This window comes from Prenolepis imparis, unplaced genomic scaffold (genome assembly GCF_030444845.1).
Source record: "Prenolepis imparis isolate NDT839.2.m4 unplaced genomic scaffold, iyPreImpa1.0 SCAF_12, whole genome shotgun sequence".
Classification (NCBI taxonomy): domain Eukaryota; kingdom Metazoa; phylum Arthropoda; class Insecta; order Hymenoptera; family Formicidae; genus Prenolepis; species Prenolepis imparis.
This window is the reverse complement of record NW_028141170.1, coordinates 1,668,555-1,696,238: the sequence shown is the minus strand read 5'-3', so window position 1 is coordinate 1,696,238 and position 27,684 is coordinate 1,668,555. Positions and strand designations below refer to the sequence as shown.

Below are 27,684 nucleotides of genomic sequence, written 5' to 3'. Positions count from 1 at the left end.
AGAATCTTTTGGTACCATGCAGACACAAGCGTACAAATTTTTTAATACGATAAACATAAAATAAGGATGCGTCGCACAGGATCCGCGTCAAAAAAGTATTAATTTCTAATATTTTGAGACGAGGCAAAAATTCATCGATTATACATTTCAATAGTACATTGATTACAGAATCTTTTGGTACCAAACAGACACCAGCGTACAAATTTTTTAATACGATAAACATAAAATAAGTATGCGTCGCACAGGGTCAGCGGTAAAAAGTATCGATTTCCAATATTTTAAGACGAGCCAAAAATTCATCGATTATACATTTTAATAGTAAATTGATTACAGAATCATTTGGTACCAAACAGACACCAGCGTACAAATTTTTTAACTTGATAAACATAAAATAAATATGCGTCGCACAGGGTCAGCGGTAAAATGTACCGATTTCCAATATTTTAAGACGAGCCAAAAATTCATCGATTATACATTTTAATAGTACATTGATTACAGAATCATTTGGTACCAAACAGACACCAGCGTACAAATTTTTTAATACGATAAACATAAAATAAGGATGCGTCGCACAGGGTCAGCGGTAAAAAGTATCGATTTCTAATATTTAAAGACGAGCCAAAAATTCATCGATTATACATTTTGATAGTATATTTATTACAGAATCATTTGGTACCAAACAGACACCAGCGTACAAATTTTTTAATACGATAAACATAAAATAAAGATGCGTCGCACAGGGTCAGCGGTAAAAAGTATCGATTTCCAATATTTTAAGACAAGCCAAAAATTCATCGATTATACATTTTAATAGTATATTTATTACAGAATCATTTGGTACCAAACAGACACCAGCGTACAAATTTTTTATCTTGATAAACATAAAATAAAGATGCGTCGCACAGGGTCAGCGGTAAAAAGTATCGATTTCCAATATTTTAAGACGAGCCAAAAATTCATCGATTATACATTTTAATAGTACATTGATTACAGAATCTTTTGGTACCAACCAGACAACAGCGTACAAATTTTTTAATACGATAAACATAAAATAAGGATGCGTCGCATGGGATCGGCGGTAAAAAAGTATCGATTTCTAATATTTAACGACGAGCCAAAAATTCATCGATTATACATTTTAATAGTACATTGATTACAGAATCATTTGGTACCAAACAGACACCAGCGTACAAATTTTTTAATACGATAAACATAAAATAAGGATGCGTCGCACAGGGTCAGCGGTAAAAAGTATCGATTTCCAATATTTTAAGACGAGCCAAAAATTCATCGATTATACATTTTAATAGTACATTGATTACAGAATCTTTTGGTACCAAGCAGACAACAGCGTACAAATTTTTTAATACGATAAACATAAAATAAGGATGCGTCGCACAGGGTCAGCGGTAAAAAGTATCGATTTCCAATATTTAAAGACGAGCCAAAAATTCATCGATTATACATTTTAATAGTACATTGATTACAGAAACTTTTGGTACCAAACAGACACCAGCGTACAAATTTTTTAACTTGATACACATAAAATAATGTTGCGTCGCATAGGGTCAGCGGTAAAAAAGTATCGATTTCTAATATTTTAAGACGAGCCAAAAATTCATCGATTATACATTTTAATAGTACATTGATTACAGAATCATTTGGTACCAAACAGACACCAGCGTACAAATTTTTTAACTTGATACACCTAAAATAATGTTGCGTCGCATAGGGTCAGCGGTAAAAAAGTATCGATTTCTAATATTTTGAGACGAGCCAAAAATTCATCGATTATACATTTTAATAGTACATTGATTACAGAATCTTTTGGTACCAACCAGACAACAGCGTACAAATTTTTTAATACGATAAACATAAAATAAGGATGCGTCGCACAGGGTCAGCGGTAAAGTGTATCGATTTCTAATATTTAAAGACGAGCCAAAAATTCATCGATTATACATTTTAATAGTATATTTATTACAGAATTATTTGGTACCAAACAGACACCAGCGTACAAATTTTTTAACTTGATATACTTAAAATAAGGTTGCGTCGCATAGTGTCAGCGGTAAAAAGTATCGATTTCCAATATTTCAAGACGAGCCAAAAATTCATCGATTATACATTTTAATAGTACATTGATTACAGAATCATTTGGTACCAAACAGACACCAGCGTACAAATTTTTTAATACGATAAACATAAAATAAGGATGCGTCGCACAGGGTCAGCGGTAAAACGTATCGATTTCCAATATTTTAAGACGAGCCAAAAATTCATCGATTAAACATTTTAATAGTACATTAATTACAGAATCTTTTGGTACCATGCAGACACAAGCGTACAAATTTTTTAATACGATAAACATAAAATAAGGATGCGTCGCACAGGATCCGCGTCAAAAAAGTATTAATTTCTAATATTTTGAGACGAGGCAAAAATTCATCGATTATACATTTCAATAGTACATTGATTACAGAATCTTTTGGTACCAAACAGACACCAGCGTACAAATTTTTTAATACGATAAACATAAAATAAGTATGCGTCGCACAGGGTCAGCGGTAAAAAGTATCGATTTCCAATATTTTAAGACGAGCCAAAAATTCATCGATTATACATTTTAATAGTACATTGATTACAGAATCATTTGGTACCAAACAGACACCAGCGTACAAATTTTTTAACTTGATAAACATAAAATAAATATGCGTCGCACAGGGTCAGCGGTAAAATGTATCGATTTCCAATATTTTAAGACGAGCCAAAAATTCATCGATTATACATTTTAATAGTACATTGATTACAGAATCATTTGGTACCAAACAGACACCAGCGTACAAATTTTTTAATACGATAAACATAAAATAAGGATGCGTCGCACAGGGTCAGCGGTAAAAAGTATCGATTTCTAATATTTAAAGACGAGCCAAAAATTCAATGATTATACATTTTGATAGTATATTTATTACAGAATCATTTGGTACCAAACAGACAACAGCGTACAAATTTTTTAATACGATAAACATAAAATAAGGATGCGTCGCACAGGGTCAGCGGTAAAACGTATCGATTTCCAATATTTTAAGACGAGCCAAAAATTCATCGATTAAACATTTTAATAGTACATTAATTACAGAATCTTTTGGTACCATGCAGACACAAGCGTACAAATTTTTTAATACGATAAACATAAAATAAGGATGCGTCGCACAGGATCCGCGTCAAAAAAGTATTAATTTCTAATATTTTGAGACGAGGCAAAAATTCATCGATTATACATTTCAATAGTACATTGATTACAGAATCTTTTGGTACCAAACAGACACCAGCGTACAAATTTTTTAATACGATAAACATAAAATAAGTATGCGTCGCACAGGGTCAGCGGTAAAAAGTATCGATTTCCAATATTTTAAGACGAGCCAAAAATTCATCGATTATACATTTTAATAGTACATTGATTACAGAATCATTTGGTACCAAACAGACACCAGCGTACAAATTTTTTAACTTGATAAACATAAAATAAATATGCGTCGCACAGGGTCAGCGGTAAAATGTATCGATTTCCAATATTTTAAGACGAGCCAAAAATTCATCGATTATACATTTTAATAGTACATTGATTACAGAATCATTTGGTACCAAACAGACACCAGCGTACAAATTTTTTAATACGATAAACATAAAATAAGGATGCGTCGCACAGGGTCAGCGGTAAAAAGTATCGATTTCTAATATTTAAAGACGAGCCAAAAATTCATCGATTATACATTTTGATAGTATATTTATTACAGAATCATTTGGTACCAAACAGACACCAGCGTACAAATTTTTTAATACGATAAACATAAAATAAAGATGCGTCGCACAGGGTCAGCGGTAAAAAGTATTGATTTCCAATATTTTAAGACAAGCCAAAAATTCATCGATTATACATTTTAATAGTACATTGATTACAGAATCTTTTGGTACCAAGCAGACAACAGCGTACAAATTTTTTAATACGATAAACATTAAATAAGTATGTGTCGCACAGGGTCAGCGGTAAAAAGTATCGATTTCCAATATTTTAAGACGAGCCAAAAATTCATCGATTAAACATTTTAATAGTACATTGATTACAGAATCTTTTGGTACCATGCAGACACCAGCGTACAAATGTTTTAATAGGATAAACATAAAATAAGATTGCGTCGCATGGGATCAGCGGTAAATAAGTATCGATTTCTAATATTTAAAGACGAGCCAAAAATTCATCGATTATACATTTTAATAGTACATTGATTACAGAATCATTTGGTACCAAACAGACACCAGCGTACAAACTTTTTCATTTGCTATACATAAATTAAGGATGCGTCGCACAGGGTCCTCGTCAAAAAAGTATCGATTTCTAATATTTTAAGACGAGCCAAAAATTCATCGATTATACATTTTAATAGTACATTGATTACAGAATATTTTGGTACCAAACAGACACCAGCGTACAAATTTTTTAACTTGATACACATAAAATAATGTTGCGTCGCATAGGGTCAGCGGTAAAAAAGTATCGATTTCTAATATTTTAAGACGAGCCAAAAATTCATTGATTATACATTTTAATAGTATGTTTATTACAGAATCATTTGGTACCAAACAGACACCAGCGTACAAATTTTTTAACTTGATAAACATAAAATAAAGATGCGTCGCACAGGGTCAGCTGTAAAATGTATCGATTCCAATATTTTAAGACGAGCCAAAAATTCATCGATTATACATTTTAATAGTACATTGATTACAGAATCTTTTGGTACCAACCAGACAACAGCGTACAAATTTTTTAATACGATAAACATAAAATAAGGATGCGTCGCACAGGGTCAGCGGTAATAAGTATCGATTTCTAATATTTAAAGACGAGCCAAAAATGCATCGATTATACATTTTAATAGTACATTGATTACAGAATCTTTTAGTACCAAACAGACACCAGCGTACAAATTTTTTAACTTGATACACATAAAATAATGTTGCGTCGCATAGGGTCAGCGGTAAAAAAGTATCGATTTCTAATATTTAAAGACGAGCCAAAAATTCATCGATTATACATTTTAATAGTACATTGATTACAGAATCTTTTGGTACCAAACAGACACCAGCGTACAAATTTTTTAACTTGATACACATAAAATAATGTTGCGTCGCATAGGGTCAGCGGTAAAAAAGTATCGATTTCTAATATTTTAATACGAGCCAAAAATTCATCGATTATACATTTTAATAGTACATTGATTACAGAATATTTTGGTACCAAGCAGACAACAGCGTACAAACTTTTTCATTTGCTATACATAAATTAAGGATGCGTCGCATGGGATCGGCGGTAAAAAAGTATCGATTTCTAATATTTAAAGACGAGCCAAAAATTCATCGATTATACATTTTAATAGTACATTGATTACAGAATCATTTGGTACCAAACAGACACCAGCGTACAAATTTTTTAATACGATAAACATAAAATAAGGATGCGTCGCACAGGGTCAACGGTAAAACGTATCGATTTCCAATATTTTAAGACGAGCCAAAAATTCATCGATTAAACATTTTAATAGTACATTAATTACAGAATCTTTTGGTACCATGCAGACACAAGCGTACAAATTTTTTAATACGATAAACATAAAATAAGGATGCGTCGCACAGGATCCGCGTCAAAAAAGTATTAATTTCTAATATTTTAAGACGAGCCAAAAATTCATCTATTATACATTTTAATTGTACATTGATTACATAATCTTTTGGTACCAAGCAGACAACAGCGTACAAATTTTTTAATACGATAAAAATAAATTAAGGATGCGTCGCACAGGGTCCGCGTCAAAAAAGTATCGATTTCTAATATTTTAAGACGAGCCAAAAATTCATCGATTATACATTTTAATAGTACATTGATTACAGAATCTTTTAGTACCAAACAGACACCAGCGTACAAATTTTTTAACTTGATACACATAGAATAATGTTGCGTCGCATAGGGTTAGCGGTAAAAAGTATCGATTTCTAATATTTTAAGACGAGCCAAAAATTCATCGATTATACATTTTAATAGTATATTTATTACAGAATCATTTGGTACCAAACAGACACCAGCGTACAAATTTTTTATCTTGATAAACATAAAATAAAGATGCGTCGCACAGGGTCAGCGGTAAAAAGTATCGATTTCCAATATTTTAAGACGAGCCAAAAATTCATCGATTATACATTTTAATAGTACATTGATTACAGAATCTTTTGGTACCAACCAGACAACAGCGTACAAATTTTTTAATACGATAAACATAAAATAAGGATGCGTCGCATGGGATCGGCGGTAAAAAAGTATCGATTTCTAATATTTAACGACGAGCCAAAAATTCATCGATTATACATTTTAATAGTACATTGATTACAGAATCATTTGGTACCAAACAGACACCAGCGTACAAATTTTTTAATACGATAAACATAAAATAAGGATGCGTCGCACAGGGTCAGCGGTAAAAAGTATCGATTTCCAATATTTTAAGACGAGCCAAAAATTCATCGATTATACATTTTAATAGTACATTGATTACAGAATCTTTTGGTACCAAGCAGACAACAGCGTACAAATTTTTTAATACGATAAACATAAAATAAGGATGCTTCGCACAGGATCAGCGGTAAAAAGTATCGATTTCCAATATTTAAAGACGAGCCAAAAATTCATCGATTATACATTTTAATAGTACATTGATTACAGAAACTTTTGGTACCAAACAGACACCAGCGTACAAATTTTTTAACTTGATACACCTAAAATAATGTTGCGTCGCATAGGGTCAGCGGTAAAAAAGTATCGATTTCTAATATTTTGAGACGAGCCAAAAATTCATCGATTATACATTTTAATAGTACATTTATTACAGAATCATTTGGTACCAAGCAGACAACAGCGTACAAATTTTTTAACTTGATATACATGAAATAAGATTGCGTCGCTTAGGATCAGCGGTAAAAAAGTATCGATTTCTAATATTTAAAGACGAGCCAAAATTTCATCGATTGTACATTTTAATAGTATATTTATTACAGAATCATTTGGTACCAAACAGACACCAGCGTACAAATTTTTTAACTTGATATACTTAAAATAAGGTTGCGTCGCATAGGGTCAGCGGTAAAATAGTATCGATTTCTAATATTTTAAGACGAGCCAAAAATTCATCGATTATACATTTTAATAGTACATTGATTACATAATATTTTGGTACCAAGCAGACAACAGCGTACAAACTTTTTCATTTGCTATACATAAATTAAGGATGCGTCGCATGGGATCGGCGGTAAAAAAGTATCGATTTCTAATATTTAAAGACGAGCCAAAAATTCATCGATTATACATTTTAATAGTACATTGATTACAGAATCATTTGGTACCAAACAGACACCAGCGTACAATTGTTTTAACTTGATATACATAGAATAAGATTGCGTCGCATAGGGTCAACTGTAAAAAAGTATCGATTTCTAATATTTTAAGGCGAGCCAAAAATTCATCGTATATATATTTCAATAGTGTATTGTTTGCAGATTATCTTTGTACCATAAGCATACCAGCGTACTATCTTTTTGGTCCAATATACGTTATATAAATCTGCGCCGTATGGGATTTGCGGCTTAAAAATTTTAATTTTCGATATTTCGAAACGTGCAAAAAATTAATCTTATATACATTTTAACAGTACATTGTCTGCACATTATCACGAGTTATGCGTGACTGCATGCATATATCGCGGTAATATATGTCGAAACTCATTTCTACTCCGCATTCGGAATTCGAATTATATCAAGATTATCGAAAAGTGTCGGACGATATATATTTGTGACTCTAATTAAGAAAATAATTTTTGTTTTAATAATTATATCTACGAAACCTTAATTGTAAATTTGTATTCATGTCTCACTTCTATTCTTAACTTAATAAATATACTACTTCTTAATTAAATAAATATATTAGAAAATATTAATATAGTAAGGTAATTAAATTTTAAAATAGTAATATGTTATAAAAATTAAAATAGCAATATATTGTAAATAATATGTTGTAATATCTTATCCTCGAATAATATTTTTGTTACAGAAATCAGCTGATTAAAACGTTAATTTGCTAATTAATTTTTAAAATAAGAATATGTTATAACATTTAAAATAATATGTTTTAAATAATGTAATATATAATTCCTTAAACTCGATTAATATTTATAACAGCTATCAGCTGATATCTGTCAAAAAATATTAATCGAGTTTAAGGAATTATATATTATTGTAATTTTTATAACATATTTTTATTTCAAAATTTAATTGGCAATGTAATGCTTTAATCATCTGATTTCTGTAAAAAAATATTAATGAATTTTAAACAAACTTTATATAAATACATCATACTTTTTTTAATAAAATCGAGAAATGGCATAACGCGCGCTTGTGTTATTCTAGTCTTTTTCTAAAAAAGACATATTAAGTCGATTCTCGCAAGTATTGTTGCCTCTTTTCCGCAAAAATATTAATCAAAATTTAAAGTATTATAACATATTATTTAAAACATGTCATTATTTTATTTAATTTTATTTTGGACTAACTGTCAAACTGCTAACTGCTAACCCTCACGATGACAGCCTCTTCATGCTACAAATATAACACATAAGGCGAATGTCATAAATAATAATCAAGTTTAAAGTATTATAACATATTATTTAAAACATATTATTATTTTATTTTATTTTATTTTGGACTAACTGTCAAACTGCTAACTACTAACCCTCGTGATGACAGCCTTTCGATGCTACGAATATAACACAACGCGTATCGACAGAGAGCCAATCAGCATCGCGGAAAAGCGACAACAATGTCAATAACATGCCTTTTTTAGAAAGGGGATTTGCGAGAACGTTTTACAGAAAAAACTTATGTAAAACATAAAAAGAATATTTTTTTTAATTTGAGGTTGTCACGCTATTTTTCACCGATTTTAATATTTCAGCAACTTCTTTCTCTCTTCTTTATAACTTTTTCGGCCAATTTTTCTCCGTCTTTTGTGTTTAAAAAAGAAGATAAGGCGAAACTCGAAGGAGACTTGACTTTGATATATATCGTTAAGATAATGAGCTTGAGTAACTTTTCTTGACAAATATCATAATCAAGATTGGAGTTAAATCCTCTTTTCTGGAGTTTTGCCGAGATAAAAATATGTTTATTCGACGAGTAAAAATTGTTTAACGAATAAAAGGAGAGTTATTCATATAGTTATTATTAGTTATTTCATATTTTAACTTCTTTTTATTTACGTGCTTACTTTTATGCGAGTCATCTACCCATTATTTATCAATGTCCAGACTTTTGGCGTTCGTAAATAACGTATGTCGATCGATGTCTTTACGTATATACCGATAGCAAGGTTGTTTCACTTCATATATTGCTTTCGACATAAACTAATAAAATCTGTCAATAGCAGCGAGAGTCAATGACACCAAGATATTTTGCCGGTGAATTCAGTTTATTGGCTTTATAGTCTGCAGCATCATGAAGCTCTGTTTATGATTCAGTTATGTATGCGATATAGAAACGGATATTGCACATTATTATGCAGGAAAAATCTATATATGAAACATATAATAATTTCAATATCTGTAGGAAATGCGATATACATATAGCAATATTTATCTTAGTATTTGTAAATTATAATATTATAAACAAGAATAAGAAAATAGGATGAATGACCCAGTTCTCTTAAAAGAAAGCACTGATTGATTAAGAAAATATATTATATTTTTTATTGAGTAAATATAATCAAATAAAACATATATAAATATTTGAAACATATAAACAAGATATATATATATATATATATATATATTTATTGGATACTTTTTTTTATAAAAAATTATTAATATTTTCTGAAAGTATATCTAATTTAAAAGAAAATTAAAATTTCAATTTTCGATTTCTGTAAAATTAAAAAAAAAAGAAAAGAATTTCGAGATATACTTGCAAATCAAATAATTGTGAACGTTATCGAGATTTTTCTCTCTCTCTCTCTTATACTTTCTTTGAAGTTCAAATATGCAGGAATTCTGATATACTTGAACAATTTTTTAAAACTCTTCGAGCATTATGAACAATCTCTGATTATCGCAAAGAAGTTATGCGAATACTTTTTACAGAATGGGGCCTGAAGTTTGCATTTCATGAAAACTTGGTTAAACGCACACATAATTATGATAATTGCATTTTATACATAACAGAAAATTGAATTATATACATTTCATTTAAAAAAAAAACAAAAGAAAAATATGAAAAATTATGCAAAATTGCATCAAATATATATGTATATATAAAATATAAATTAATGTTTTAATATATTATTTTATTTTCTATTCTATATTTTTCCTTTTTTTTTTCATTATATTCCAATTTTTTATATATATAATTTATATATAATTTTTTATATATTCTAGAGCAACACAATAAGCGCGTGTCATTCGGTTTTATGTTAAAAAAAATAATATAAAGTTTGTTTAAACTCTATTAATATTTTTTCACAATAAATTAGCTGATTAAAGCGTTAATTTGCTAAATAAATTTTAAAATAATAATATACCGCCGAGCCGAGCCGAGCTCCGAGCTCGCACGCCATACATACGCTGCGACCCCCACCACTACGACTTGGCCATCGGCCATCTTGTCGCATCATGACGTGTTGCGCGCCATACATACGCTGCGTCCCCCACCACTACGACTTGGCCATCGGCCATCTTGTCGCAACGTGTGACGTGTTGCACGTCCCGTAACTGGCAGTGCCAGTCCGGCGTCCGGCACCGCAGTATTGTTGTTGCTATAGATACATTTTCGGTTGTTCGCGATCGACGTTTGCGCGCTCATCCGCGACAGTACGAGCGTGAGTTTACTGTTTTTACGTGCTTAATTATCATATAAATCCGATCGCGTCGCGAAATCATGTACGACATCGTGATCGCGATCGCACGGGCAGTCTATTATACGGGCAACTTCATTACACGGGCGGATCGAATTGTCGGCTGCGCTTTCGACGCGAATTTCCCGAGTTTTTCGGCGCTGTCGATCCGCGATTTCCACGTCGTTGAATTGTGAAATATAAAACATAATGAAACGTATTGCCCATGTCTTGGAATATCGGCGACTCCCGAGTGCGTCGTGAAGTAGTCGCCGCATCATCGTCGTTCGATGAGGTTAGGCCGACCTCCGATAAGTGAGCCTCGAAAAAAGTGGCCACGCGAAAACGGAGCATCGATTCTCGCGTTTTACCGAAACGCGTCGAAAATGTGATAGCTATAAAACCCGGGCGTCGCCCCGCGTCGCGAACGGAAAAAAGTAACGCGACTGCAAGTGTTTCGAAGCTTCTTCTGGGAGGAGGAGGAGGCCCGGGGTGGCATCGGGCGACACTGGGGCAACTGTGAGGTAAGCAAAATAATTATATAATAACATTTTTTCAAGAAACATTATTTTAAGTATCTCTCTCTCTCTCTCTCTCTCTCTCTCTCTCTATATATATATATATATATATATTTTTTTTTATTTGTTACAGATAATTGTTTTCGAGTATCGAACGGACGTTGAGTGGTACACGATTATAATTTTCGTATCGTTTTTTCTCATTGTGCAATGTACGCGAAATATGCGTGCGATTCACGTCGGGAGTGCCGTGTAAAGTGTCGGGCGATCGTAATTATTCGTGTTTTCGCGAGTGTCGTGAGTGCTACCATGGACCAAGAGAGGAGGAGGAGGTCCGGGGAGGCATCGGGCAACAGCGGGACAACTGTGAGGTATGTAAAATAGCTAAACATTTTTTTTCTAAACTGCATCGAGATATTCGACCGTTTCCAGACTTTAAAAACACCCTGTACACACATATACACCCACACACCCACGCGCACACACACACAAGTGTATATACATAATTTGAATATTTTGTTTTCAGATCAATGTGCTGTCTACTTCATCTCCGCTTTGCACGTATCGGTGAGTGAGAAATTGTTTATTTTGATCGAATTGCAAATGTTATAACATCCTTTTCTAAAAAAGGCATGTTAAGTCCATTCTTGCAAGTATTGTTGCATTTTTCCGCGATGTTTGTGATATGTTATAATACTTTAAATTCGATTAATATTTTTGACAGTTATCAGCTGATTTCTATCAGAAAATATTAATCGCGGATAAAGTATTATGATATATTATTTACAACATATTACTATTTTAATATTTTTTGCATATTATTATTTTAAAATTTAATGAGCAAATTAAAGCTTTAATCAGCTGATTTTTTAAAAATATTAACAAAGCGCTAATTTGTTAATTAAATTTTAAAATAATATGTTAAAAATATTAAAATAGTAATAAGTTGTAAATAATGTTATAATACTTTAAATTCGATTACAAATCATCGCGGACAAAAGACAATAATACTTGCGAGAATCGACTTAACATGTTTTTTTTTAGAAAGGATTTTGTATATTTTTTATATGTATACCTATATATTTATGAAAATGACAATTTTTTGAAATCCTATACATGTTTCAAAAACTACTACTACATAGATTATTGCATTATATGTTTGCATTAGACAGTTTTCTTATCTGATAAGTAAATCAGTAATAAATCGCGCACAAGATTAAATAACTTGCCCAAGGAAAATTATTTCGTCGGTTCCGCGGCGGCAACATTATTTTATAATTTATGAAGTTGTTAATTTTCGCGTCAGCTTGAAATAGCGCAGCAACATGCGATGTGAGCACAATTGATAATTTATAAAATAATATATAAATAAAAAAAATATTTATATATAACACGATCGAGAAATTTTGAAAGTATGATACATAAAAAGAAAGATTACATTACATGTGATACTAAAATTAATGTATCGAAAAATTATCCATGTATTAATTATTTATAAGTATGTGCGAATTAGAAGAAATTCATTTTCCATATAATTTTATATTATTTATGGAAATCTTTTCAAATTGAAAAATAGATAAATTTTTTTAGAATTTATCTATGTAATTGAATTATAAATTTATCTTCACAATTCTAATGTGATAATTTTAGAAAAGCATGCGTTTTAGAAAGATGATTTCTTTCGAACACTAAATTTTAAAGAGGCTGCTGTAATCAGTGATAGATACAATTCGTATGCAAATTCTATTGCTCGCTACTTCGCCATCGTTGTGTACGATCGCATTACTACTAAGGAAAGTTAGTTTAAAGAGGATGTAGTAGACGGGAGATGTTCGTTTTTGAGTTTAACGAAAACGAGATCTTGTCTAAATTTTTATTAAAATTTTAAACAATAACAAGACAAAAAGTGAGAGGTTGTTAATAACTGCACATAAATGATAGAACATTGTATTGTACCGTAAAAAGAGAAAGAAAGAAAGAGAGGGGGGAGAGAAAGAGATTTCTTTTGCATGGCAAAAATATTATATATAATACTTTAATCGTGTAATATTTTAATTATTTTCTAAAATATCTTCCATTATGACATTAAATTATTATTAATACTATTGTCATCATAAAGAGTAGCTAAGTTTCTTTCAATTGTTTGATTCAATTTAATTAAAAATTATTAATGCGAAGCTAGCATTTCGCATGCATCGACTTAATACAGAGAATACATATATCTCTGAAATTTATAGTCGCTAAATATTGCGATTGTACGATTTTCCTCTTTTTTGTGTTAATTCATGGTTGCATTTGCAGTAGTATAACCAGATATGTAGTCAACGTGGCGGCAATCTGAAAATAATATCGATAAAATCACATAACTTTTTAATATTTCAATAAAGGAGAGGAGAAAAATATTCAACATATTTATATATAATATATAATTCTCTGAATAAACAACAGAATAATATTATAAAATTTATTATATATAAATTATAATATTTTATTATAATATATATTATTTATTAAAATTAATTAATATTAATTAATATTAATTAATATAGAAGTACATATATAATTGTGTTGCATATTTTTTCAAGGTTTTTTATTTATGGTAAAAATAAAAAAAGCAGAAAAAATCCAAAATATGAAATAATAAAAATATAATTGTTGAGTTCACATTAGGCACACATTGCAGTGGAATATACAAAATTTTCGTAAATACATTTTTCAATGACATTGCAAATACAGAATATGTACATTAAATCCAAGATAATTTCGCGACAATCGGAGCTTCGTGTTAAGCGTATTGTATGAAGCTATTGTAGGAGAATTTAGAGAGTCCGACAAGGAGATATCATCAAAGTTATGTACTTGTACAACTGTACACGAGTACAACTACGTGAGTGAGAACAATTTGCCCAAGTACCAATTCCGAACTATAGAATCGTACCACTTCGAATGTATATACATGAATTTCGAGCGATTCACAGAATCAAGACGCAAAATCGAAGGCGCGTTCCGATTACGATGCGATTTACGAGCGCGTTTACGCTAGCATTTACGACGCTTCGAATCCCGCTGGGATATGGGACCAGAGCCAATTAACCTTTACCTTCATCACATCGCGCCTGGAGTTGAACGCGATCGGTGTTAGTTTGACAGAAAAACAATCGCCTTAATCGTGAGCGATCATTAGCGCGACACGAGTCTCCCTTTATTATTTCGCAACGAGAATCGATCGTTTGATTGTTAGAGTAATATAAATATTCAGTATTTGTCGCATTTAATGAAAAATATTTCAAACGTATCTTTCTTTTTTTCCAAAAATTATACGGCATATTTTAATAAAATTGCTTGCGCGGCGAGATATTTTAAATAAAATAGCTGTGTTATTGTTTACGTATGCATGATATTGTAAATACGATTTATTTTCAATTTACATTTTGATATAAATCTTTTGTGACACATTTATTTTTTATTTTATATATTTTCTCTTCATTGCTATGCTCGGCTATTTATGTTTAAGCGTTAATATTTCACATTTAAAATAAACATGTCGTTTAGAATCGTTTTTACTTTAATAACCTCGATTGACCTTTCCACGTGTCGGGAATACATGATTGCATGTTCTTTCTTTTAAATCGTACCATTGTGTTGCGATAGCATCGCGATGAGAAACGTGTTCTCCATGCAATCATCTGCATAATTCAGCGGCTTTGTAGTTTTGATGCGATCATTTATGTCAACTTGTAATATCTTCGCGAGATTGTCTTAATTTCATGAGATGTTTACCGTTATTAATCATTTTAATCTTTTTTTTTTACGCACCTATGGCTTATGCGCGCTATTCATCCGGCACGTAATTTTTAACTGAATCGAAATTTGAGTAACAAATCACGGGATTAATTATTAGGTACTCCTAATTATCCGAAGCAGAAACAGAATATTCTCATTACGTAATCCCTCTAATTAAAATACCTACATAATCCGCAAGATACAAGAGAGAAATTTCGCAATAACTGCGAAATTTCTGCGAGCGGTGTGTTTAATTAACGGGAAACAAAACTTAATTACAAGAATTGATACATAACTTCAATGACATACTTAATTAAGAAATTCCATATTTTTCACAATACTGCCCTCATTTTTAACAATACTTACAGAACGTAATAATGGCAAGTTCACGTAAAAGCATCCGCCGGCAGAAAAGTTGAGCCTTCGATTTAGAAATTGCAATGACGATTCCAAGCTTTCCTGCATTTAGAGAAAAGTTTTTAAACAGATTGCACTCGTATTAAAATCGTTGTTGTATAAATATAATAGAAACTGCATTAAGAGAAAGAGCAAAAACAAACTTTAAGAAAGTTAATATAATTTCGATAGGAGAAAAGTTACACTTGCAAATGATAAACGTAATTTTATTTTAAAAAAGTCAGAAAAATGAGTATTCGAAGCGATAAAATAAAGTTTTATCTATTTACCTTATTTCTTTTCATCAGTTTCACTTGCCACTCGATAAGAATCGGACTTAAACAATTAGCCTGAAACAGATCACGTTTCTCAAAATTATTTATAGTATAAATAATATTTTATAACATTGTAATAAAATTTATATTTTTTATATTTATATCAAATATTGACACTTTATCATTTATATATATTACATCTGTAAAGATGTATTAATCTACGCATATATCTCTAGCAAAGGTTTATACAACCAAAATTCATGTAAACTGATTTATAAATTAGCATTGCTATCTGCTTTATCACGAAGGGCGCGATTTAAATATAAAAGAATCTTTTATTTTTGCATCAGCGAGATGGTTTTACTTGAGAGGAAGCGTAGTGGCAGGCAATGTGAAGTAATAGTAGCTGGAAGAGATACGCTAACAACCAGGCGCTCAAACACCACACGAGCATCGCCTGTGCTTGTCCCGGTTTCATGATTATCCACACTGTTATAAAATATATGTTGCTGACGGTGTGCAGGCAAAGATTGCCGAGCCAGAAGAGAAGCGACCAACAGTATATCGATTCCAAGTTTTCTGCGGCGATCATCAGATCATTGTGCAGATTTAGGATCGTCTTTTGCAAACAAATAGAGAACATTATAAGTCGTTGTTATTAATTTCAATCTCTGATATAAAAATTCACATTGTTTAAGAAAAAAATAAGAACGAAGAGAGAGAAAGGATTAGACAAAAACATTTAAAAAATATGGTCCGCACCGTCTGACTAATGGCGGCAATACTAATTTTATTTGCCGACGTAGACGGCAGATTTTTCAACGCCATCATGTTGAGATGATGAAATCGTTGGCCTAGAAAGAAAGCCATCGCCACAAATTTATAGACAGCTATCGAGGTCCCGATGTAGAGGAGCAAATATTGCATGTTGTAAATCCATGCCTCGGCAAAGGCATTCATCCCGATGCGGTTAACGATGGTCCAGATGATCGCGCTAACAATAGTGATAATCCACGCGATGATCCCGGTCCACGTCTCTTTGCGGGGATAACCGAGCTGTCTGACATCTTCGTCGTAATCTTGCAGCGCGTTCCACGTTTTGGTGAAGCTGCGTCTCGTGAATGCCGCCAAGCCCAATTCGTACATCGCCACGCTGTAGTTGATGATCACCTGGATAATCACTTTCGATCATTGCTTTCTTGGTATAACTTAGAAATTTAGAGTCTAACTACTTCATTCGATCTGTTCAAGAAAATTTCTTTTTCCTTTCGCAAACATTTTTTTTTTATTTACCTTCGTGTTCTCCGTTCCTCCGAGAATCGGGCCTTCTTCTCTCTTGAGATTTAAAGATCTTTGGGCGACTACGTAAAATATATAGGTGTAGAGTATGGCGACGACCGCCGAAAAGATCAGGTAGGCATTCGACGGCACCAGACGATCCTGCGAGAAATCGTAAGGAGCGAGACCGAACGCTCGCACGATGTAGACCATCGGCCAGATAGACATGTAGAGAGGCGAGTCCGGACCGCGTAACTTCTTTTTCTGTTTCTTTTTTGCTTTTATGAATACGGTGTCCACATCGAAAGGACGAGCTTGGAACTCCATATCCAAATGAAATGGATCGATTGATCTTTTGTTGAATTAATTAGGCAAGCATGAGTTGCAATTTCCGCTAATGAGGGACGTGGAATTTGCACCTGTCTGCGATAATTATCAATTAGCACGCTATTTAATCGTTTACATTCGAAGATTGTAAATGCGAAAGAGACAACGCATCCTGTCAATCAATTGCTTCGAATGAATCACTTCAAATTGTTTAATCATTAGAAGCATTATTAGCGTTATATTGTCATGATGATACGATAGTTTTATCACTGAAAGTAGTCAGTCACTGAAAGTAAATTTATAGCAGTAATACGCGAACACATAAATACATTGGAAAAAATGTCAAAAATATTGATTTTTGAAAAATTCGATCGAAACGGAATTTTATATGTTAATGGTATACTTTGAAAACATGAACAAATTAAAATCCGAGATTTCTTGTGACTTAATAAAAAGATGCTGGATCCTTCTTCATCGCGCTAATTTTTATGTGCTGTCATTTTTTTTCTTCGCACATACCAATTTATACTAGAGTTAATAATTTGTGAAAGAGCTAATTATTGAGCGCGGTGCGAAAGCAACGGCTGCAATTGCAGAAAAGTCGATAATGTAGCTTCCAATCAGGTCCACGTTCAATTTCACGAGTAAATATTGGATCAGCGAAGTCCAGAAAAGTCTGCCCGTTTTTGCTTAGTGTCCCGGAAATCATCACGTTCATCGATCAATTGCATTGTCCTAGAAAACGTAATGCCGAAGGACAACATAAAGCTATATGATAAATAAAACTGGAAGAGAAGCACAAAAGGAAATACAAAGCACGTGATGTAGCATATGAAGAATATAGAATCGTGCGAAGTCTAGCAGAAACGGAGAGAGATTCATTTTTTTCTCCTCACATAAAAAGCATTGGCTCGAACACGATCAAACCAAATATTACGTTTGAAAATCCAACCGAACACTTCTCTTTTCGATATTTCGAGAATTAGGCGAATTTCAACGTAGCCCTAGGGCCATTTCGGAGCTATCGTAAAACTCAAACTTTTTCCGCCAGCTACTGACGTCAACTTTCCATCGGCGAAAATGTTATAAATCCCAGAAGTATAAAACTCGAGATAGAGAGAAATAAAGAGAGTTACATAGTCTCAAAGATAGTAAATATACCGCACTGAATTTGAAAAAGGCATTTTGAAAACGCAGGTTACTGTATTTCAGTAAAAAATATCAGACCTTTGTTAAGATTTATTTTTTTTACGATTTTACGATTTATAGCAGAACGTGATCACGTCGCGCAATGAATCGCGACCAGGCACTAGATTGTGAATGTTTTATCGAAACTCAAAATGTACTCACATATTAGACGGGCAGATCGAACTTTCGAAGCGCACCTCGTCTCTCCTGGACGACGTCACGAGAACTATAACGAGGATTCGATATGTTATGCACCTTTGTCGCGTTTGATGAAGCTTGAGATTAGAACCCGCCCCATGTAAACATAGCCATGTGCCCACGTATAAACGTTCGTATATGTATGTACGGGTGCGACGTGTGGCACGCGCGAAGATACCGCCGTTAAATATTATTCCACGTCAGTCTCGGATGAATAATTGAGCAGCAGGAGAAGAATAACAGGTGGGAAACAACCGGTCGAACAGGGATACACCCCTCAGATAGTTATAATTGTATCGCACAGAGAATGGTTTGTTTGCATTCACGGTCACATTGTCCTGGTTGATTTTATTGCACAAAATATTTCCGATCGATCCCCATTTTCCTCTGATTTTTATACAACTTGAAGCAAAGGATATTTATTTTTTTTTATTTTACATTTTTTATCTAAGTTAACATAATTTATATTATTTTTTAATTTTATGTATCTGTAATATATTTTTCTATAGGTACATGAATTTTGATTATATATATTATTCTATATAATACGAAATAATAATGGTAATAATATTTAAATCATAATATCGCGATAAAATAATAAATATTTTTGAAATATGAAATATGTAAAAAAATTATTATATACATATATATGCATAAAATTTGTTATTTTAAAAAACTTATCTTTCTCGATTGTATATTTTTGTATGATAAATAATTTTGCTAAATTAAACGTGCGTTGTACGTGCGTATAATACAAATTGAAAATTTAATATCGAAATTGTAACATGAAATAAAATAACAATAAAATGATAAAATATTTCCGATGTGGGAAAACGCAGTACGGAAATACCGAATGTGTGGACAAGCGCGCGAACAAATAGTGCGATATTAGATGAAAATCTAGGGTGCGAGACTATCTTGTCCTCGAGAAATGTAATTTAACGTAGAACGATATTCGTCTCTAGTGCTCGAAACAACGGCAGGAACGGAACGGAATTCTCATATTTTCTCGGCGAAAAGGCGATGAGGCTACATGCCGGCCTCAAAAATAACGCAAGCGGTATAAATAAATGCCATAATTTCCATTTTTTTCTCTCTGCGATTCTAGAAGAGCGATTCTAGAAGAGATAAATATTAATTTTTAGATCTAAATATGACAGTAATATTTTTATAATTCTTTTATTTACTCGTAATTGATATTTTTTTTAATAACGAAGAGACCAATAATTGATTACAGTAATATAATACAGGAATTAACAGAGATGATTCTTTTTGTTAACAAAAGCAAATTTCGGGAGACGTCTAGTGAAATATTTATTGCAATATGTGTACCATGTATGGTAATAATCCGGAAGTAATAATTAACAGAACGTGATATTACAAAAATATTAAACAATGAGTTCATTTATAAACGGCAGTTGCGTCAGCACTCTCTTTTACCTCATTGATATTCTGGTTATTACAAGAAAAATTAGTTCAAAAGAAAAAAATGTATGTCAGCTATCGAAACGCAGAACGAAAAAGAATGCTTTTAAGGACAGTGCGATGAAATGCTAGCGTTCTCGTGGCGTCGTTGTTCTCATTTCTCATATAATTAGATGGAAGCAACGAAAAACGTGACGACGATGCGACGGAATACTTAACAGATTTTTTTAGTTTTTAAAATAAAATTCCTCAGTCCGCGTTTCGTAGCTAGATGTATTTTAATCATAGGAAAGGATTTATAATTTTGCGCAACCAACAAAAAATTTAGGTATCTAAAAAAAATTGCGTTTAATCAGTAAAACAATTTCGGGCTAGTGTATGAAAAAGGGGTATATGAAAAAGGTGCATATATTGAGAGTATTAAGTCTCGAATATAAATGCATAAACGTCAATAATCTCGAAATGAAGCGCGAGAAAAGTATTCATGCCCCAGTTGCAATATCTACATTCTACATATTTTCTCTTGAGGATTAAAACTTAATATAAATGAAGAAAACAAAGTCAAAGAATCCTTTAATCTTCTCGTAAAATTCATTTCAGAAATAAATCGTTCAGAAATAAATTATATTTTTGTCAAAGGCAGAAATAAGAATAAATTTATAATGAATATTTTATTATGACAATAAAAAAATGTATCATGCAGTTTTTCTTTTGTGTATTTAATAACGATCGAATACGTATATAATCTAAGGCAAAATCAAATGAGCCAACGGAAATGAAATAGGGAGATCTTTCATGTTTCACATTATTTAAACACTTGAAAAAGAAATAAAAATTTGCGCGCCATGGAAATAATTTCGTCTCGACAGTTAATTAATTACTCTGGTCGGCGCGAGCGATTAAATCCGCCGAATGCAGATAACGAAGTAGTCCCCGGCTAGTAGACTTTCGGCTGGAAACTTGTTCAAGTGCCTTGTTTCTTAGAATCCGTTCTCCGCCTCTTTCGCTTTTCTGCCATTATTTGCAACTCTTAGGGAGTTTTCGCAAGTTTTAGATGCTTGAAAAACATTATATATATTTGGTGTTAAAACTTGCATTTTATCGCGCGTTCACTTGGATGCTCTTCATTAAATCCAAAAATTAACTAAATAATATCTTTATAAGAAAGCTGAAGAGAATCATATTTCTACAAACATTTTTTTGCATATTACATCAATAAGAAAAAGGCTTTCTAATACATTCTCTAGTTTATTTATTCTAATAAATGTTAATAATTTTTATATAATATAATTCTATAAACAGAAAATATTACATAATTAAAAATAATTATAATAATTATCATTAACAGCGTTGTGTGTATAGGTTTTATTAAATTTTAAGTCATAACATACATTTTATTCTTATTTAGAAAAATATTTATCTAATGATATAAAAATCTTTATCAAGGCTAATTCATACTGATATACTTATATATAAAATTCACAAGCTTTACTTGAGAAACCAGACAAAACGAAACAAAGCAGCACAATTTATCTGTCAGTACGTCCGTTTCATCCGTCTAAAACTTTTATTCTCTAAAGACCCAGTCCACCCATCTTCTCATTTCAACTGCGATTCGCTGGAAAATCTCTCGAATTTGGCAATTTTCGGTGAAAGATTCCAAGTGCCCTGAAAGTCACACAACTGCAATGCAGTGAAATGATCAAGGACGATTTGCTGAGATGGACCTACAAGAGACACGCTGACTGTCCCCTTGACAGGCATTTTCTACGTGACAGGGCTCTCGAATTGACGCGCGAACACAGACTGTTCAGCACATATTCTCGAAATTCTCGTATTGCTCGTAGGATTCGTGACATGAACGTTTTGGGGATAATTCCCGATGACCGGACGAAAACCGCCCCGCGATAATCGAAGGAATAATAGGCTCGTGACGCGATAGCGGTATTGAATGTCGTGTATTTGGGGATGATATCCGCCTGCATCATGGGTGCCCTTTTTTATCCCATTGCGGAAGATTAGCAATTCCCGTCCCTTTTATCCTAGCCCCGATTATTCGGAAATCTTTGAGATATCCTATATAGAGCAAGATCGATATAAGTGTATCTTAAAGAATTTTTTTTATATATTATAATAATATTTTTTTTTATATTAATATATTTATCACATATAGACATCTGAGTGTCCTTACAACATTGGCTGTTGTAATATTTAATGTCGTTATAATATAATCGTAATTGTCATCATAATCCTAATTTTTCCTAATAATATAATAATAAAGAAATAAAGCTTTAAACATTCTGAGAAATGACATGTTTTCTAAAGAAGCATGGCTTCTCTTTGATCTCTCCGAGAAATTGATCTTCAGCAACAACCGATTATGTATCGACACAATACAAAAACTTTTTTCCATTTTTGGATAACTGACGATAATATTTGGACATTTGATCCACCAAGATTTCGTCGACAGCGAGATGAACTCGATACGATCCTGAAAAAGATGACGCTCCTGATAGTTGCAACGCCTCCGACACAAAAGCTGCCATTATTGATTTGCGGCTCTTATCCCGCTGTGATAACGAGCAAGGATTATATGTACAGTAACAGCGAGGATGCTTCAATAAACAATGGCTTTTTCAGGAAACGACTGATTCAATTGAACGATATCGTGTAGTTTCAATCGCAAGATCCTATATAAAAATCGCATCAACACTTTTCGAGATCTCAAATTGAACAATAGATTAGACGTCTTCTTTTCCGATGATTTTCCGCTATTGCCTCTGAAAAAGGATGTCTTGCACTTTGTCAAGATACTTTACAAAAATAAGTATGTTTAGCAATGCTCTTATCAATTTATTTATTCTATAAAAGATTAAGTCTTTTATTTGTGCGACAAAATTCGTCATATATATATGTAGTGTATTTTCAATTATTTATATGAGAAGTGTATTTGTGTAAAAATTGAAAAAATTTAAAAATTAGTATAATTCATATTTAATTTTTAATGTTTTTAAACACATAATAAAATTATTATAATATATTTTAATGTTAGATTGTCTAAAAACGCTTCGTAAAATTTTCTAAATTTCTATCTCATCCTATTGAGACAACTCGATTGAAAATTTTCACAAGCATATCTTTTAATGAACAAAGGTTTGAGTTTCTCAAAGGCTTAATTATCCCGTGTGAGGAATTATCGAGAAATATTCGTCGGAAATATGTAGTAGAAGGAAGCGTCAACGGTACGTTGAAAATGTTGTAAAGCTCGATGACGGAAAATTCCACGCGATCTCATTATCGCAAATTTCCAGTAAACAAGCTTACGAATCGACGATTACTTCCTGGAAATCCATGGCGACGCATGGAGGGATTTAGAAACTAGGCTGACTTTCAGAAAGTTTGCAACGTGTTCGATGACAATCCTTCAACTGATGTATTACACAAACAGCGTATATAAATCCGTCGACAAGAATCCCAATTACAATCTCAGAGTAATTGTATTAGTTGATGATCAGTTCGATTACGCGGCCCATTTCCGCGAAAGAGAAGAGATCAATCTGATCGTGATAATCACATACGGGTGAACGGAAATTTGGAAGAGATTTGTATGAAAGGGGACGTTGATTGGAAAAGGAAGAGCTCAATTAGAATAAAGACCTACGATAAAGAGACGAGGATGAGTGATGAATCAATGTCTGTTGAAGAACAACGAAAATATCATTATTTCGCTATCGGTGAAGTTTATCGTTAGGTCATCGAGATCCAGACGATCGAAGATGCAACTCAGAGTTCTAAATCCGATCAAAGTCACTCGACGCGAACGATTGTGAACGCTATATTGAGAACAAATGCGGCTTACGATCGTAAGTTCGATAGGATGGTTGAATTCAATGAAGGAAGGAAGTAGAAATAGTTGAGCTTCGGAGCAACAATCAATCGAGAACATTGTCGAAAATCGACAGAGCGAATGGCAGCAATATCGCGTGGCAACAAGTGTTTGGCGATATATTTGCCGTCGATTCGAATACAAAAGAGTCGAATGTTAGCGTGGTTTCCTGGGGCATTCTAAAAAATAAATCGACCGGAAACAATGTTTTTTTTTTCGCTGTAGAAATCGCTGAAAAGACCACATTCGTGTTTTGTTAACGTTGAAAAATCTCGGAATAATTCCAACAATGGTGAACCGGAGCGAAAAAGATTGCGATTACGATTCGACGAAGTAGTACAAGTCGATGTCATCTTCGACTCGTCTGACTTAGCGCGTATTGTATCTACTGATTATTCTGTTGATATACTCATGTCAATAACATAGACATAGAACAATCACGATGAGATCAAGGCGAAGACGAATATTTAATAGCAATGTGTAATGAATAAATGTATTCTGTACTTTTTGAAAAAAAAAAGTCGAAAGCAGAATATTAGATTTGTTACATATTTCAAGATTTTATGGAACGAAGATGTAAATAGGATAATTCATTAATTCTGTATCTTTGCTGAATACTTTCTTTTTATTTTTTTCCGGTTTACTGCTTTAATAATGATAAAAGTTAAGAAAAAAAGGAAAAAGTGTAAGAAAATGATGCTATTTTTTTTAATTTAGTAGGACAAAGACGGTGATTCTTGGGAAAATCTTAAAAATATACAGAGAATCGCGTATAAGAGATATAATCGATAAGTACAAGTCGATGTCATCTTCGACTCGTCTGACTTAGCGCGTATTGTATCTACTGATTATTCTGTTGATATACTCATGTCAATAACATAGACATAGAACAATCACGATGAGATCAAGGCGAAGACGAATATTTAATAGCAATGTGTAATGAATAAATGTATTCTGTACTTTTTGAAAAAAAAAAGTCGAAAGCAGAATATTAGATTTGTTACATATTTCAAGATTTTATGGAACGAAGATGTAAATAGGATAATTCATTAATTCTGTATCTTTGCTGAATACTTTCTTATTTTTATTTTTTTTCTGTTTACTGCTTTAATAATGATAAAAGTTAAGAAAAAAAGGAAAAAGTGTAAGAAAATGATGCTATTTTTTTTAATTTAGTAGGACAAAGACGGTGATTCTTGGGAAAATCTTAAAAATATACAGAGGATTGCGTATAAGAGATATAATCTGTATAATAAACAAGTTTTGGAAATGACAAAAGTTAATATACAAACTGTAACTATAAATTCATTAATTCGTGGAGGACAACGGATCAAATAATTATTATAAGAGATAAATGCTAAAATAACACAAAGAGACTCTCTATGAATTGTTTTGGCAGAATATATATAATTAGAGGTAATTTTCTCCGTATAGAGTCGCACTTTCTTGCAATATTAATTGAGCGAACAATTACAGCTCGAGCGAGAGTTAATAGGGATTGCCTGAATATAATTTACGAAATCGCGTCCCATCCCAAATCCCAATTCGCGTTTTCCGTGGAAAATTACATCGCCCCGGAATCATTAATTCCGTCTGGAAACTCCATTGTACTCCTTTCGCCGGATTTCTTAGTCGAATGCAATTTTCCCGAATCGCGTTTCCGTAGGAAACAAAATTGCGCCCGTCCAAGGACTCGTAACAGGCTTCGAAGAGTCATGATTCCCGGTTGACATCCCTAACTCTTGAATAATGCGACTTGTATACCATCCCGAGACGCTTCGCTGCGCGTGAATGATGCTGACGGATTAATGGCATGTCGTCACAGAGAACCGTAATAATTCACAACCAGAACCCAGTGGAGAAATCTTACGTTAAAGCAGCGTAGGTGTTTTATATAGATTATTTCAGATTTGAAAATGTAGCACATAAGAGAGATAATTTTCAAATAATTCAATTTCCTCCAAATTTAAGAGACGTTAGAAGAAAAACATTTTTGTATTGTTAGATAAACTAAAAGAATGCAAAGAGAATAATGGACACAAATACATCGATTTTTAATATAAAAAATTTATTTATTACATATTATATTCTGCTAAACAATGAAATATTTATGTTTTAAGAAAAATATATATAAATTATTAAATAGTATTAAGTAACTAATTAAATATGTATTATTTGCTAAACAATCTGAATATATAATTAAATAATTACCTGCCTATATAATTATAATCTATTTAAAAGATCGATCAACTTTTAATAAATTAATTTACAATTATTCTATTCAAGTATTCAACAAAATAATTTTCTTATCAAATTCGCATTAAGACGTAAAAAAATTTTAAGAGTATATGAAAAAAAATTAGCTTGTTCTCTTATATATGTATTAATTAAAAAGTCCCTTCATTCTGGAATACCTGAGGGATTCAGCGTAAATCCATCACTGTCAACTCGGATTTTTTTATAATCTATCGGGTTGTACATATACATAATATATAAATTACTCGAATATCTTTTTCTCGCTTGAGTAAACGCTTCCATAAACACATTTTATGCGCTCGCTTCTAGCTGTACGATATGCAAAAGATATCGCACAATACATGTTCTCGTCTGCGGAAGTGATACAATTTATCATTCTCCATCTTTAGCAACCGTCGCACTCAACATAATCGATTTCCGTTTATCATGTTCGTTATCATTCGAGTATATGAACGTAGTAGATTCCGGGGAATATTTTCAGATTAAGAGTGAATTTCTTCGCATTAAAATATTACTAAATTTTATTTTTTTTTAGCAGTTTTTAATTAAATATTTCTCAAAATTATGTTATATGTATTTATCTTTTGTAAATTCGCGGGATTTTGTTTTCGCTAATAATTAAATTTTAAGCTATTACATATATACCTAATAGGAATCCGATATGCGAATAAATCGAGCAAACAAGAAAGCAAACAAATGAAAATGTGAAAAGCAGCAGATTGAGAGCATGCGAGAAGCGACGAAATGGAAGTCGCAAGAATCGCGATGTTTGTTTGAGTTTGGGGACTTTAAATTGTAATATTTGAATTTTCAGAAAGTCAGAAAAGTTAGAGGAACAGTAAATAGATGGTACAAATTGAAATTGAGAATATGATTTCAAGGAAATCTGACGATCTTTGAACTGAGAAAATGTAAATTCTGAAAATTCAAAATATCAAGCAAAATATCTAATATAAGAGAATATATAATTACGTAAGAAGAGAAACAAAAATCAAAATTTTAATTATTACATTTTTTCAATTTTTATTTATTATTTTCTTTCATCTATATTATGAAAAAGATTATGATGACGTAATATGAAGCGATATAAGTTAGTTTATGTTGCTATAATCTCGTTTTCAGTTTTTGCAAATGATTACTGTGCAATTTACAAGCGCAACAAAG

The 27,684-nt window shown here is 32.1% G+C and overlaps 2 protein-coding genes across 2 annotated transcripts; one reads left to right on the top strand and one right to left on the bottom strand.

The window, feature by feature from the left end:
* Window positions 1-13,638: 13,638 nt before the first annotated feature.
* Window positions 13,639-18,999, bottom strand: LOC145943710 (uncharacterized). The gene is made up of 7 exons (XM_083051479.1): window positions 18,918-18,999; window positions 17,256-18,302; window positions 16,725-17,132; window positions 16,327-16,581; window positions 15,978-16,037; window positions 15,658-15,750; window positions 13,639-13,845 (listed from the first exon to the last, which is right to left on the bottom strand). Exons 2-7 carry the CDS (start codon window positions 17,565-17,567, stop codon window positions 13,792-13,794), a joined length of 1,182 nt encoding a protein of 393 aa, XP_082907605.1. The 5' UTR covers window positions 17,568-18,302; window positions 18,918-18,999; the 3' UTR covers window positions 13,639-13,791.
* Window positions 19,000-22,076: 3,077 nt separating this feature from the next.
* Window positions 22,077-24,129, top strand: LOC145943939 (uncharacterized). Its single transcript, XM_083051858.1, is given in 5 exon segments — window positions 22,077-22,241; window positions 22,849-23,048; window positions 23,050-23,205; window positions 23,650-23,944; window positions 23,947-24,129. Coding segments are annotated over 5 exon segments (999 nt in total).
* Window positions 24,130-27,684: the final 3,555 nt, after the last annotated feature.

Coding starts and splice junctions, on each gene's coding strand:
- LOC145943710 (XM_083051479.1), bottom strand. CDS start 17,567: ATGGAGTTCCAAGCTCGTCCTTTCGATGTGGACACCGTATTCATAAAA. Junction 17,133..17,255: donor GAGGAACGGAGAACACGAAG/GTAAATAAAAAA, acceptor GTGATTATCCAG/GTGATCATCAACTACAGCGT. Junction 16,038..16,326: donor GCCACTACGCTTCCTCTCAA/GTAAAACCATCT, acceptor GATCTGTTTCAG/GCTAATTGTTTAAGTCCGAT.